Here is a 15,881-nt window from a genome sequence, read left to right as displayed (position 1 = left end):
CACTTTTTGCAGCAACATTTCAACTTTTTTCTACAAGTGTTTCACTCTTAGGGGGAATCTTTCTCTTCTGGGTGGTAGTTTCAGGGCAATTGTAAGCCTGCCACTAACTCCCCACTCCTTTCCTCTGAAGTATTTTCAGACTGCCCTTCTTCCCTAAAGGCTTCCTGTGGAAGTGAGAGCTGTTACTATGGAAATTACTGGCAGATATTTGGTTGCTTTTCCCCTTTATCTTTTTTTCTACTTACAGGTAATTTGAAGTTTTCTGTTTTCTTTTGTCTAGTTATGCTGAGGGTATGATTTTGTGCAGTTTTATTTGTTCTTCTTGTTTATTGGATTTTGAGGATATGGAGATTTAGGCCGCTTCCATTTTCCTCAGCTAGCTGGAAATCCTGTGTTTGGTGTGTTTTCAGTCTTTTCTAAACTTTTACATTAGTCAGAGTAGTTGGACAGTTTGTTCTAGTCTAAAATTTGAAGTATAGATGTACAGCATTTTAGTTGAAATGTTATTCTTCATCCAGTAGATTTCTAGTGAATTGTAGAATTTCATAGAGTTTTAGGTTGTCACTTGAAATTGCCATTTTTGAATGTGTCCTAGAAATGAATATGTAAGAATGTTTGTAGTAGCTTACATTCTGCCATAGAATCAGGAGATTTTTGTGGCTTCAAAGTTTGATTCCAGGAGATTGAGATCTTCTTATACCATGCATATTCTTAAAACAACCAAAAATATGAATTGGCAGTTCAAAATCAGGAGTCAGCAAGCCCTCTGTCTGTGTCTTGGCTTCATAAATACATGGTAAGTGATTGGCAGAATATTTTTCAAAGGGTTGCTACCTTGTATAGATTAATTCGATCCCGCAGTAAGGAAACAAGAAGGAAAGGCATAATACCTACTGAATATCTCCTATTTCAGACACTATGCGAGGTGCTTTTATATAGTTTAGCTGCCCTTCTTCCTATAAATCCATGTATGAATTGCTTATAAATATTCTAATGGCTGATAGTAAAGCATTTGTACTTCCTGTGACAAGAAACTTGCCACAGACACTACTCATTCCATTTTTCTGGGTGATTCTGATTGTTACAGTGCCCTTTTTCATGTTGAACTCAAATCTCTCTCCCTATAGTTTCTGTCTTCTGAGACTCCTATTAATAGAACAAGCCTCTTTCAGCTTATAGCCTGTCAAATATCTGGAGCCAGCCGGACCTTGTTCCTTTAACTGTTTCTCATTATGTTACTGAAATGCACATCCATGTGCCTGATGCACAGAGAGGCCAACAATTCTGAAATTTTAGACTTTGGAACAGAGGAAGGTTTATGGAGGAGATGCAAGAAGGATGGCTCATGCCTTAAAACCCCAAAAGCTTTCCTCAAATCTCTTTTATAGGAAAGGTGAGGAGGGGTGTGGTTAGTTATCGCATCCTTTGGGGTCACATCCTTTGTTCTAGAAGTCAGGTCATAGTCAGTTAATGAAGTTTCTGTAAATCTCTCTACCAGGAAATGTTATTTTCTCTTCTGATAAGAACGGGCAAGGTCCCAAGGTCCAGTTTCACCTTCTGAGGTCCTAGTCCTGGCTAAGAGGAGGAGGTAGACCTCATTTGGTCCCCAGACCCTGCCCAGCTGTCATCGCTGAGGGAGCCAGGCACCTAACCCAACTGGCCTGGAGGCTCCTCAGGTCTCCCAAATGGGGAGGGTGAAGTGGGTAGGGACAGGTCCCACAGACTGTGACCCAGGCAGACTGCCACTGCTATTAGGTCTCAGAGACAGGAATGGGGGAGAGATTCACTGCTGCTTCAAGGCCTGGCCCTGCCAGTGTGTGACCTTGGGGAGGGTTCTAGAGCCTTGCAGGACATGGCCCCTATGTGTTCCCTGGGCCCTCCAGTTCATCCACTGGTCCAAGGCCAGGTGAGCTAGAAGGCCCCTGGAAGAAGGCCGGGATTTGCCTTTTAATTCACTCTACACCTGATGACCACCACTCCAATGGGCTCATTGACAGTTGGCTGTTTATGGGAGGGGCCCACTAATGATATTGCAGTAACCTTTGCCTCCTAATGACTGCATGCTAATATCTGCACTTGTCCGGGCTCTATTACAATTGTTTCATTACCCATCATCACCAGACTAATTCCTGTACTGTGATCGCATGTAAGCTTTTCTGGTAATCGCATCACACTGGTGATTCCCATTGAGTTTATAGTGGAACAGAACCTCAGAGCTGTTCTCATGGTTGCTGCTCCTTTTCTTAGGCAGTTTTGGGTATTCAAGAATAGAACTGGGCATTTAATTAATTATATTCTGAGCCATCTCACTGATAAATCTCTTCGAAGTCTATTTGGATCCAACATTGTAGCAGTTTCTCCCAGTTTCAGATCTGATGAGCATAACTTTAATTTTCTAATCCAATGTTTAGAAATATTACCCAGAGCATGGCTGAAATTAGAGGTTAGTAGTAGAGACTTTTCTCTAAGTTACTTCATTGATCAGTGCCTTTCATTGATCAGCGATTCTGTGTTCTGTTGGCTCTTAAAACGCTCTTATGACATGGTCAGTTAAGTTGGAAAATACTCCATACTTTAACTCCCTTTTGGACAGGCATAATACACATGCAGTGGTAAAGGCGCTGAATGTTTTGCTGTAAAGAAATTTGTTTAACTTTGTTTAAGCAAGTGTTATGTAAACTTGACAGAAGAACCTGCATATTTTTAATAGCACCCCCAAACCCCTGAAAACCAAAAGGAAACAAACCTCACTTTACAGCATTTCCTTATCTTGTCCCAAAAGATGATCTTAAAGATTTGCCCATTGTTGGGACTTCCCTGGTGGTCCACCTGGCTAAGACTTCATGTTCCCAATGCTGGGGGGCCTGGGTTCAATCCCTGTTCAGGAAACTAGGTCCTGCATGCTGCAACTGAAAGATCCCTCATGCTGCAACTAAGACCTGGCACAGCCAAATAAGCAAAAAATGAAATAAATACTAAAAAAGAAACTTCAGTTATTAAAAAAAAAGATTTTGTCTTTTTTTATTTAGATGCTATGTTTCATTTAATCTACTAGCCAATATGAAAAGATATTATTAATAATTTGATATGACTTGTTCTTACTGAACTCATACCATCTGCTTCTGGAGCACTCACTACTATTACTGGTATGAAATAACGAATGTGGTCTCTGCCTTCTTCCATTTTTATTAGAATTGAGCGAATATTTACTTAATTATATGTGTCATTTCTGCTCTGAAGATTACCCTCTTTGATAGAGAGAAAACAGAAATGGGAACTGTCCACGTTATCATGCTGTCTATGAACGTAATATTATCAGCTCCAATCAGTGGTTTCCTTCCTCGGTCTTTCTGCTCCAGTGGAGGATTCAAAATCTATTTTATTCTGTTTTGTCTCCTTAAAAATAATAAAAAAGATTTTTGCAGATCATGCTTCATTAGCGTGCCTGCTTTTGTTTTCTCATAGTAATCTCTAAACTTTCTGTTAATTTAAAAAGCATACACTTTTTCATTAGACTGTAACTTTTCTATAGGCCCTCCTGCCTTATTATAAGGAAAAAGAAGATCAGGCCCTGGAAGTTATGAATTGTAAAATTCACTTCACCCAGGGGATTGGGATCTTTTGGCATTGGGATTGAACTTCTTGAAGAATTACTGGCAGTGCTTTCCTGCCTTATAACCACTGCGGTCCTAAGCTGTATTTTCTGGTTTTTGAAACTAGACCCTAGTTGTATGAGGTAGAATAGGCCAGTTTGAACTATTTTCATATCATACGCTTATTAGTTGATTCACTTCATTAAATATACTCATTTAATTATAAGTAAATGTTTATCTGAAGGGTCAGTGTTGAAGTTTTCAATACTAATATCTGTGCATGGGAACATGTGGAAATATTTAGCAGGATACTGAGTTCCATTGCAACACTTGTTAATAAGCAACAGGAAGTCATTAACTTGCTAATAGAAGTTTGCTTTCTTTACAGGAACAACACTTGAACAGTTTGCAAAAATTGGATGGAAAAATCATAAACATTCAGTTAATAACCCGTAAGTATTTCAGAGACAAGAAGTAGTGAAAATCTGGGTTATTCAGTTATATAATATGCACCTTTATAGTTGAAAAGCAAATGCAAGAACTCAAAGATGTTATTAATAACTTGAAATTTTTTTCCTTAGGAAAAGCTTGTGCCCAAGTAAACTTTTGTTGCTGCTGTTGTTAAGTCGCTTCAGTCGTGTCTGACTCTGTGCGACCCCATAGGCGGCAGCCCACCAGGCTCTCCTGTCCCTGGGGTTGACTACTATTTAGATTTTGGTCTGTTTATATTTTTGTTGTTGTTGTTTAGTATTTGGGATGCCATTTGAGTTTAGTGGCTCTTTTAAGAAAGAATGTGAATGGCTTGTGTTAAAAGATGTAATTTGTCATTGGTTCCAACCCTAGTAAATGGAATTTATTATAATAATTTTAATTGGAAATAACCAGGCCCCATTTTAGAACATTCTTTAAAATGTTTCCTAGTTTGTTTTGATCAGGTAGAATGTTTGTAAAACATGTGTTGGTAGTTTTAATGACTTTATATTACATTATTTGTTTTTTAATCATGTTAGTTTCATTAACTCTTACTCTGGTAGGATAATATGGTGATTTGTATAGTAAAAAATAGTGTGAGGTAAAATTATATTATATGTATTACTGATAATTAATCTTTGAATCCCTAATGCCTGATGCAATGTATGGCTCATGGCAATGTACTTAAGGGTTCCTGAATAAAATAGGTTCATTGGGAACTGAACTAGTGCCATACCACTGGAATCTCCACAAAAGCAATGCCACCCTAGGCAATAAAAGAATAGTGGCTAATTTTATTAAATGCCAACTCTGTGTTACTGTGCTGCGTACTTTTGTGTATATTTTTATTTAATCCTCTCAAGGACCCTGTAAGGTAGTTATTTTTATTTTTATTTTATAGATGATGAAAATGAGGCTTACTGAAATTAGGTACCTTGTTCAGTATCATCTTAAATAGAGGCAAAACAATGATTATATTTTTTCCTTCTAGACTATAAAGTTTTTGAGAACAAGAGTCATCTCTTATCTTTATGTTCTTAATCTTTAGTGCAGAGTCTGGAACATAATAGGTGCTCAGTAAATTGTTTCTGAACTATTAAATTTTAGCATGTTTAATAAACATAAAACTATGATAAGGAACATTTTATGTCTCAGTGGATCATTACCACATATGTCTAACACTTCATGCTACTTCTCATTCTTCTGATTTTAAGTTGATGTTTGAATTCAAGGCATACCTAACTAACAAATAATATCCAATCCCATGCCCTAAATCTAAGGGTATATTGTGAAACAAAGGGTATTGTGGAAGCTTTGGTAAATTCCCTTGCTTATCTAATAAAATGGAAATTCCTTCATTTACAATAACAAGCCTGTTATAATTTGGCCCCATTCTACTTTATTGTCTTATTTCCTTCTTCTCTGATTATTTTCAATCTCACCCTTCACTAGATAACTTGGTATTTCCTAAGAGTACTATGTAGTGCTTGTTTCTGTGCTTTTAGTTATGTGTTAGCTCTCCCTGGAATGTCCTTCTGTCTTTCTTTTGTTTGATGAATATCTACTTATTCATCAAGTCCCATTCCAAGTATCATTGCTTCTCCTAATACTTTCTTAGAACTTCTTGGTCATAATTGTTTTTTCTCATAAGCTTCATTGTACCATCTGTATACCTCTATTATAGCGTATCACACTGTAAATTATTTATAAATCTTTTTTCTCTGATGATGATGGTTCTTGAGCAGAGATTATCTCTGTATCTTTTTTGTATCTTTAGTACCCATTATGCTATTGGAACATAGTACATGCTCAACAAACTTTGCTATTACTGAATAGCAGTTAGGATGAACTGTCTTAAGCTCATAAATATGATCTAGAACTGACTTCTTTGTCCTCAGAATTTGGAGAACCATTAAAAGTCCTTGTCACTTCCCAAAACAGGTAAGGAACTGTACCAACATACTGAGAAATTGATGGTACTATAGTTCCTGGCTTTGAGGCTCCAAAGCTCAGCTCTGGACTTTCCCCAGAGAAGCAAAGCTTCTAAGTCTTTCTTTTACTTAATTCCCTGCCTAACCAGGCACTCATTTATCCACTCATTACAGTATTCTTCTAAAGGAGTTTCATTCACTCAGCTAATATGTATTCAGTAGCTTGCTATATGTAAGACACTTCTTAAGCTGCTAGTGATACAGCAGTGAGCAAGAAGGATAAGTTCCATGTCCTCATGGGTCCTCTGCTATGTATTATAAGTCCTCAATTCTGTTGAATAGGCAAATATTATCTCTGAATTTCAGCTTCATCATTTAGAACTCATTGAAACAGCCCAAGAATAGCCTTCTATTTCAGTTGCTAACTTCTTATACTAGATTTTGCTTGGCTAGTGAAGAAAGATGATTCTGTGTTTGCTAATCAGTCATTAGAAATACCTTGTAATGTATTTCTAAGAAGGTTGAGTTAAGAACTATTCTCGAGTGCTTCCTCACAAATTAGAAGAACACCTAAAGGCAGTGAGAATCTGTGATCAGTAAATAATAGGATTAGGGGTAGCTTCTGCCACTTGAGCCTTCAGACTTGTGTCTATAATTCTCTCCTAGTTGTCTTCACTTAGATGTCCCATAGGTTCCTCAGAGTCAACATGTCCATATAGAATTTCCCATTTCCCCTCCAAAGTGTTTTTCCTTCAGCATTCTTCCTCTTGGTGAATCACATCAACATATATCCAGTGATTTAAGGTAGAAAACTAGAAGTCATCCTTGGCTTTCCCTTCTTCCTCTCTGTCCCATATGAAATGCAGATGAGCAGGGATGAATGGAATCCTAGTGATTCTGTCTCTTTACTCTCTCTTGAATTCATTGGTTCACTTCATCTTTCACTTCTAATTTCCTATTTTAAACCCTTGTCATTTCTTGCCTTAGTTATTGCCCTAATCTCTTAGTTGATTTACCTGCTTTTGGTAATGTCTTTTAACTGTCTCTTTTCCATTACACAGCCTTCTTACCGAAATACAAATCTGGTCATGTCACTCCCCAGCTTAATCTCCTTTATAAGTTCTTCATTGTTTTCCATATCAAATGGAAATGCTATATACTGGACTTTCATGATCTGATACTGTTCATGTGTCCTGCGCCATGTGCTGACCTTTTTGCCAGGAATTCTCTGTCTCCCACTTCCTCTATTTGTAACCTTGGAAAGGAAGCCCTTTTGGTATCTGGGTTTGAGGTGTATCCTGTTGCTCCCAGGGCACTTTGTATCAGGCATTTATCATACTAGAATGGTGTTTTTATTGCTGTGGGTTCAGACTAAGCTCCTTGAGAACAGGGACTGTGTCCATATCCCTATCGTCTAGTACAGGATCTGGGTTAAATAAAGTCCTTTTTTGAAAGTTGATGATGGACAAAGTTAACTTTAGAAGCAAAGGTATAGACGGTAGCATCCAGATCTGAGTTACATGGGCTTCATTTCTAAACACTGGAATTGCTTGTTAACTTTCACAACAGTTGGATTTTGCTTTTGGAAACTCCCCTACTGTGTCTATTTGTTTTTGCCAGAGCAATTTCTGAAACCATTTTATTATATTGTTAGATGCACCAAACAGGGTAAAAATGAGTTTCTTGTTTGCAGTGATCAGAAAGGAAATGTGTTTTGAAAAATGTAGACATTTTATTAAAGACTCTGTGTATTTATTTAGGAACTCCGTTAGCCTTTATTAAATGTAGTTGTATAATGTCATTACCACAAAAGATGGCTGAATTGCAAGTCATTTAGTTTTACTTTTAAGGAACTAGTGTTTTTATAATTCTCCAACTGGATGTATTACAATTTAATTCTGGTACTAACCACCTGGAGTTAATACACATACATTATGAATTAAGACTTCACAAGACTGCCTTCACATTAGATGGCAGTCTGAGTAGGGCCCCCAGGCCACCTGCCCTTTTGACCAAGTGACTATTAATTCAGGGATTCCCATGATCCTCTCATGTTTGATAATTCAGTAGAATGACTCACAGAACCTAGAAGAGTACTGTGACATGAAAGTCTCTCAGTCGTGTTTGACTCTTTGTGACTCCATGGACTGTACAGTGGGTAGCCTTTCCCTTCTCCAGGGGATCTTCCCAGCCCAGGGATCAAGCCCAGGTCTCCTGCATTGCGGGCAGATTCTTTACCCACTGAGCCACAAGGGAATCCCAAGGGAACCCAGGGCTTGAACCCAGGTCTCTCACATTGTAGGCGGATTCTTTACCAGCTGAGCCACAAGGGAAGCCACAAGGGAAGAGAAGTACTTGATATACTTACAATTAGAATATTATCATAAAGGGATTTCCCTGCTAGCTCAGCTGGCAAAGAATCTGCCTTCAATGCAGGAGATGCCGATTTGATTCCTGGGTCGGGAAGATCCCCTGAGGAAGGGATAGGCTACCCACTCCAGTATTCTTGGGCTTCCCTGGTGGCTCAGCTGGTAAAGAATCCACCTGCAATGAGGAAGACCTGGGTTCGATCCCTGGGTTGGAGGAAGGAAAGGCTACCCACTCCAGTATTCTGGTCTGGAGAATTCCGTGGACTGTCTAGTCCATGGCGTCACAAAGAGTTGGACATGACTGAACAACTTTCACTTCATTTCACTTCACAACTGAGGAACAGCCAAAAGAAGAGTCACATAAGGTGAGGTCTGGGAAGGTTCCTAGTGCAGAACTTCCATGCCCTCTTCCCATGGTGTCGGAGCACATCGCTGTCCTGGTATGTGAAGGTACTCACCAACTAGAGGGCTTCACCAAGCTTCAGTGTCCAGAGTTTTCATTTGCTGTTCAGTCGCTGTCATGTCTTATTCTTTGTGACCCCATGGACTCCAGGAGTTCAGGCTTCCCTGTCCGTCCCTGTCTCTTGGAGTTTGCTCAAAGTTGTGTCCATTGAGTTTTCATTGAGGTTTCATTATGTAGGCATACTCTATTAAGTCATTGGCCACTTGATTGAACTTGATCTCTAGCTGTCCCTTTTTTGCCTAGGGGTCACACTGGCTCAAAAGTCCAAATCCTGTGTTGGCATGGGTGGTCTTTCTGGTGACCAGGCCCCTGCCTCATCCCTTCCTTATCCACCAGCTTACAAGGGGACCCATGGAAGTCACCTAATTAGCATGACAAACACTAAGTACACTCCTGTTACTTAGGAAATTCCAAGGGTTTCAAAATTTCCATGCCAGAAATCCAGGACAAAAATTAGACACAATTTTTATTATATAACATGGTATTTTAGAGTTGGGAATTTTAAAAATTAATTCAAATTACTTATTTAGAAATGGTTGATGAAAGCATGTCTTTCATTTTTGAAAAGAATATTTCCATATTAATCTCTCTTTAACTTCTAAACCAGAACATCTTCAACAAAAATTGAAATTGTTACCTTGCATTCTATAACTATTTATTTTATATATTTAGGTATTCCCAGTTCCAGAAGGAGTACAGCTTAGATGAAGTGATGACATCTCGAAAAATTTTTGACTTTTTGACAGTCTTACAATGTTGGTAAGAAAAACACATTTTAATATTTAATAGAAGTAGTATCCCTTCTCCCCAACTCCCACCCCTTGGGTAAACCTTAGGCTCTGTATCTGGGTATATCTGTGTCTGTATGTGCTTTTATAGAACTCCTAAGTATAGTCCTTACACTGGAGTAAGCTCCCTTACTTTCTGTTTTTGTTTAGAGAAAGGCTGTCTTTTCTCTTTGAAAATTATATATTTTACTTCCTTCTCTCATGCCTTCCACCTACTCTGTTCTAATAGTGTTTATTCATTTAAATGTGACTTGGAATGTCTGTGGGAACCAAAGATTTTTCCCTTGATCATTTAATTTCCTCTGTTGTATATTTCTACTGTAGGAAATTTTACTCAGTTATAGTAACTAAAAATAAAGGTAAAACAAGAAAAAAATCGTAACTCTAATAATGATAGCATCCCCATCTTGAAAATTGCTTGACATTATCTGTCTCCTAGAAAACTGAGTTAGTATTGCATAACTCCTACCTGTGTTTAATAATCACCTGGATGTGTCTGGGAGATCCTGGCTGGGATGCAAGTGAACAAGTGGTGTTTGTTTTGACTGTTGCAGTATAAGGATCTGCCCATTTTTAAAGTACAGCTCAACTCAGAGAGGGCTTCCCTGATAGCTCAGTTGGTAAAGAATCCACGTGCAATGCAGAAGACCCGGGTTTGATTCCTGGGTTGGGAATTTCTGCTGGAGAAGGGATAGGCTACCCACTCCAGTATTCTTGGGCTTCCCTTGTGGCTCAGCTGGTAAAGAATCAGCCTGCAATGTGGGAGACCTAGGTTCGATCCCTGGGTTGGGAAGATCCCCTGAAGAAGGGAAAGGCTACCCACTCCAATATTCTGGCCTGGAGAATTCCATGGACTGTACAGTCCTTGGGGTCGCAAAGAGTTGGACACGACTGAGTGACTTTTACTTTCACTTTCAACTCAGAGAAAGCTTCTTGTATTTGCTACCTTCTTTCACAGCCTGCTGTAAGGAGAAGGCCTATTTTGAGATCAGTTCAGTTCAGTCGCTCAGTCATGTCCTGCTCTTTGCAACCCCGTGGACAGCAGCACACCAGGCTTCCCTGTCCATCACCAACTTCCAGAGCTTACTAAAACTCATTTCCATCGAGTTGGTGATGCCATCCAATTATCTCATCCTCTGTCATCCCCTTCTCCTCCCACCTTCAATCTTTCCCAGCATCGCGGTCTTAACCAATGAGTCAGTTCTTCACATCAGGTGGCCAAAGTGTTGGAGTTTCAGCTTCAGCATCATTCCTTCCAATGAATATTCAGGACTGATATCCTTTACGATTGACTGGTTTTATCTCATTTCAGTCCAAGGGACTCTCAAGAGTCTTCTCCAACACCACAGTTCAAAAGTGTCAATTTTTCGGCATTCAGTTTCCTTTATAGTCCAATTCTCATATCTGCACATGACTACTGGAAAAACCATAGCTTTGACTAGATGGATCTTTGTTGCCAATATGCTTTTTTTTTTTTTAATATTCTGTCTAGGTTGGTCATAGCTTTTCTTCCAAGAAGCAAGTACCTTTTAATTTCATGGCTGCAGTCACCATCTGCAGTGATTTTGGAGCCTAAGAAAAAGTCTGTCACTGTTCCCATTGTTTCCCCATCTATTTGCCATGAAGTGATGGGACTGGATGCCATGATCCTCATTTTTTGAATATTGAGTTTCAAGGTAGCTTTTTCACTCTCCTCTTTCACTTTCAGCAAGAGGCTCTTTAGTTCCTCTTTGCTTTCTGCCATAAGGTTGGTGTCATCTGCGTATCTGAGGTTATTGATATTTCTCCTGGCAATCTTGATTCCAGCTTGTGCTTCTTCCAGCCCAGCGTTTCTCATGATGTACTCTGCATATAAATTAAATAAGCAGGATGACAATATATAGCCTTGACGTACTCCTTTCCCAATTTGGAGCCAGTCTGTTGTTCCATATCCAGTTCTAACTGTTGCTTCTTGACCTGCTTACAGATTTCTCAGGAGGTGGGTCAGGTGGTCTGGTATTCCTCTTTCTTGAAGAATTTTTCACAGTCTTTTGTGATCCACACTGTAAATGGCTTGGCATAGTCAATAAAGCAGAAGTAGATGTTTTTCTGGAACTCTTGCTTTATCGATGATCCAGTGGAGATTGGCAATTTGATCTCTGGTTCCTCTGCCTTTTCTAAATCCAGCTTGAACATCTGGAATTTCATGGTTCATGTACTGTTGAAGCCTGGCTTCGGGAATTTTGAGCATTACTTTGCTGGTGTGTAAGATGTGTGCAATTGTGTGGTGGTTTGGGCATTCTTTGGTATTGCCTTTCTTTGGGATTGGAATGAAAACTGTCCTTTCCCAGTCCTGTGGCCACTGATGAGTTTTCCAAATTTGCTGGCATAGTGAATGCAGCACTTTCACAGCATCATCTTGTAGGATTGAAATAGCTCAATTGGAATTCCATCACCTCCACTAGCTTTGTTCGTAGTAATGCTTCCTAAGGCCCACTTGACTTCACATTCCAGGTTGTCTGGCTTTAGGTGAGTGATCATACCATTGTGATTATCTGGGTCATGAAGATCTTTCTTGTATAGTTCTGTGTATTCTTGCCACCTCTTCTTAATATCTTCTGCTTTTGTTAGGTCCATACCATTTCTGTCCTTTATTGTGCCCTTCTTTGCAAGAAATGTTCCCTTGGTATCTCTAATTTTCTTGAAGAGATCTCTAGTCTTTCCCATTCTATTATTTTCCTCTATTTCTTTGCACCTATCACTGAGGAAGGCTTTCTTATCTCACCTTAAGCAGATTGCAAAAGTCTTAACCAAACCATGGATTTTCTGGCATCTCCTATTCTTTCGTTTCCCATTTTTCAAAAGGATTTCAGGACCGATTATTTGAGAGAGAACAGAGTTGGAGCTAATTAGGCCTAGAGTAAAATCTTTATTGTATTAGCTTAGAAATAACCTTGTGGACTCCTCAGAAGTCACCAGAAAATACCTTGTTTGTTTGCAAAGGCAAACCTGAAATTCTTTGCAATAAGAACTTTTGGGGAGAGACCCATAGAGTCTAAGCAGTGATCGGAAGCCTTTAAATTCTCCAGAGGTTCAATCTTCAGATGGGAAGCATGTGTAATTTTTAACTACAGATATTACTAGGCCAGTCCAGTGACCAGCAAGCATCCTCTCCCTGTCTTTCCACACTGTAAGAACTCCTAGTCTGAAATCCTAGGATTGAAGTGAACAGGATATCAGTAACTATTTTACCTGCTCTTAGTCCCACTTCAGATGGTGCGGCTGCAGCAATTTTGGCTAGTGAAGCGTTTGTACAGAAGCATGACCTGAAACACAAAGCTGTGGAAATTTTGGCTCAAGAGATGGTGACTGATATGCCAAGCTCATTTGAAGACAAAAGCGCTATTAAAATGGTGTGTCTGAGGTTCTGTTTTGTTAATCAGTTGAGGGATTTCTTTTTAAAAGTTTAAAGTGACATCATGTCATCAGCTCTGAAAGTTTATTTACTTGAAAAAAATTGGTCTAGAAAATTTAGTATTGTAACCCATCATTTAAGAATCTAAGGGAAAATCACTTATGAGAACATATGCACTTTTAACTAACTAGTGTTCTATTTTTTAAAATTTTGGAATGATTAAATATGCCCAGAACCCCAGTGTTATAGAACTAAAAAAAAAAAAAAACAAGGATGTTTTGAGGAACTTTTTGACCCTTAGCACTTTAAAAATTCTGACTGCAGATTGAGTACAAAATGGAGGAAATAAAAAAAATGAGAATTCTGACCTAGAACTCTAGGTTGAATATTTGAAGATATATACATATAAAATATGCATTATGGACACACATGTATGTAGGTAAGCATAGGGTTTACATTAGAGTTTATAAAATGACTTTATAATAATGCTTTGAATTTTAAAATGTTTCTATAAATTCCCCAAGATAGGGTGTGGTAGAGGTAGAACTTAGGTCTTTCCAATTGCAGTACATTTTCCATTATATCACAATTTTATTGCTTGGAAAAGAGTTGAGTTTGCATGTTAAAGGGTGTTAAGAGCATGAATATTGGAAAAATGATTTGAATCCTACGTGATCTTCTATTGATAAAAGAGGGTTGTTTATTTTCATGTAGAAATTCACCCATATTTTTCAGTGAATCATAATAGTCTCTTGATAAATCTCTTCAATTTACCACAGCTGTATATTGTGGTTGACAGAGTTTTGTAATAGCACTGGATATGGCATGAGGAATTATAAATCCTTTTATATATCTGATTGAAAATTCTATTCTTTATAGTACAGAATTTAATGTGTATGTCCATTGTCTCTCCTGGATATTTTATTTGGACTTTCTGTATAATATAGAATTAACTGAGATTTCAACATTTATGGAAAATCCTTACCTGTAAAGGTTATATGTATATTAATCTTTTACAATCCTTACATGAAAGTCCCAGTTTTGATACCTTTAATGTGTTTATATATGATTTTGGTTTTAGGTTGGTTTTGATATGAGTAAAGAAGCTGCCAGAAGGTGCTATGAGAAATCTGGCCTGAGACCAAGTGATATTGATGTAATAGAACTTCACGATTGCTTTTCTACCAATGAACTTCTTACTTACGAAGCACTGGGACTGTGTCCAGAAGGTAATATCTCTGATGAAATGCAGATTAACTTACTACGTTTCACTGAGAAAATTTCACTTTCATCATCGAAACAAAATAATTCACCAATTTCTTTCCCTTCTATGTTGGCTCTGCCACACTGTGCTAAGTGAATGTAAGCTCTCTTAATGCTGGACTTTTAGAATTGTAGTTTTGGACAGTACCAAATGAGATGACAGAATACATAAATGATTTAATTTATGTAAATCAAGGGTACTTGTAATACACTGTTAAGTTAAAAAAAAAAAGATAGAAAAATCACTTATGTAGTTATAGGTATTTCAGATGTGTTTGAACAAAGACCTGCAGAAGGGAAAATGAGAAGGCTAGTTGGTGGGATCTGGAGATTTTTTTTCTTTTTGTTGCTAAAGTGGTTGTACCGTTTTCTACTAGCAGTATGTGAGATTTTACTTGCTTCATCTTCTTATCAAAACTTGATGTGGTCAGTTTTTAAAATCTGAACCATTCAAGAGACTATATACTGATGTCTTAATTTTCATTTTAATTTGCTTATTCCTGATTACTAATGATGTTGAGCATCTTTTCTTGTGTTTGTTGATATTTCATGTATCTTTTGTGAAGTGTTTATTCAGATCTTTTGCCCTTTGATTATTGGGTTAGTTTTCTTCTTTATTATGTTATAAAATTTATATAAATGTATATTCTGGATATAAGTAATATGTCTGATATATGTGGGCTGTGAACTTTTTCTCCCAGTCTGTGGCTTGTCTATTGTTTTATTTTTTATTTTTGGCTGTTCTAGGTCTTTATTACTGCACTGGGTGCCTTTTTGTTTTATTAATGATGTCTCTTGCAGGACAAATATAAAAAGTTTTGATTATCAGTTACATATATTTTAATCAATTTTAAAAGATTTATTTGTTTTTTAATTGAAGGATAATTGCTTTATATAATTTTATTGTTTTCTGTCAAACATCAACATGAATCAGCCATATGTGTACATATATCTCTTCCCTCTTGAACCTCCCTCCCATCTCCCTCCTCATCCCACCCCTCTGGGTTGATACAGAGCCCCTATTTGAGTTCCCTGAGACATACAGCAAATTCTCATGGGCTATCTATTTTACATATGGTAAGGTAAGTTTCCATGTTACTCTCTCCATGCATCTCACCCTCTCCTCCCCTCTCCCTGTGTTGATAAATCTGTTCTCTATGTCTCTTTCTCCATTGCTGCCTTACAGATAAATTCAGTGGTACCATCTTTCTAGATTCCACATATATGCGTTATTATACAACATTTATCTTTCTCTTTCTGAATTACTTCACTCTGTATAATAGGCTCTAGGTTCATCCACCAATTAGAACTGACTCAAATGCCTTCCTTTTTACGGCTGAATAATATTCCATTGTGTATATGTACCACAACTTCTTTATCCATTCATCTGTTGATGGACATCTAGGTTGCTTCTGTGTTCTAGTTATAATAAATAGTACTGCAGTGAACATTGGGTACCTGTGTCTTTTTCAATTTTGATTTCTTCTGGGTATATGCCTAGGAGTGGGATTGCTGGGTCATATGGTGGTTTTATTCCTAGTTTTTTAAGGAATCTCCATACCATCTTCCAAAGTGACTGTATCGGTTTATATTCCCACCAACAATGTAA

At 37.9% G+C, this 15,881-nt stretch overlaps 1 protein-coding gene across 3 annotated transcripts in view; it reads left to right on the top strand.

Annotated features, from left to right (window-relative positions):
* The window catches only part of SCP2 (sterol carrier protein 2), a 95,710-nt gene that overhangs the window by 28,103 nt on the left and 51,726 nt on the right, over nucleotides 1-15,881 (top strand). For all 3 annotated transcript variants that reach the window (XM_068965708.1, XM_068965707.1, XM_068965706.1), the window contains 4 exons: nucleotides 3,982-4,045; nucleotides 9,500-9,586; nucleotides 12,857-13,007; nucleotides 14,091-14,238. In XM_068965708.1, the coding sequence (XP_068821809.1) occupies nucleotides 3,982-4,045; nucleotides 9,500-9,586; nucleotides 12,857-13,007; nucleotides 14,091-14,238 (450 nt within the window). The remainder of the gene's footprint in view (nucleotides 1-3,981; nucleotides 4,046-9,499; nucleotides 9,587-12,856; nucleotides 13,008-14,090; nucleotides 14,239-15,881) is intronic.

This window comes from Capricornis sumatraensis, chromosome 2 (genome assembly GCF_032405125.1).
Source record: "Capricornis sumatraensis isolate serow.1 chromosome 2, serow.2, whole genome shotgun sequence".
NCBI lineage: Eukaryota > Metazoa > Chordata > Mammalia > Artiodactyla > Bovidae > Capricornis > Capricornis sumatraensis.
This window is presented reverse-complemented; position numbering and strand designations above follow the sequence as displayed.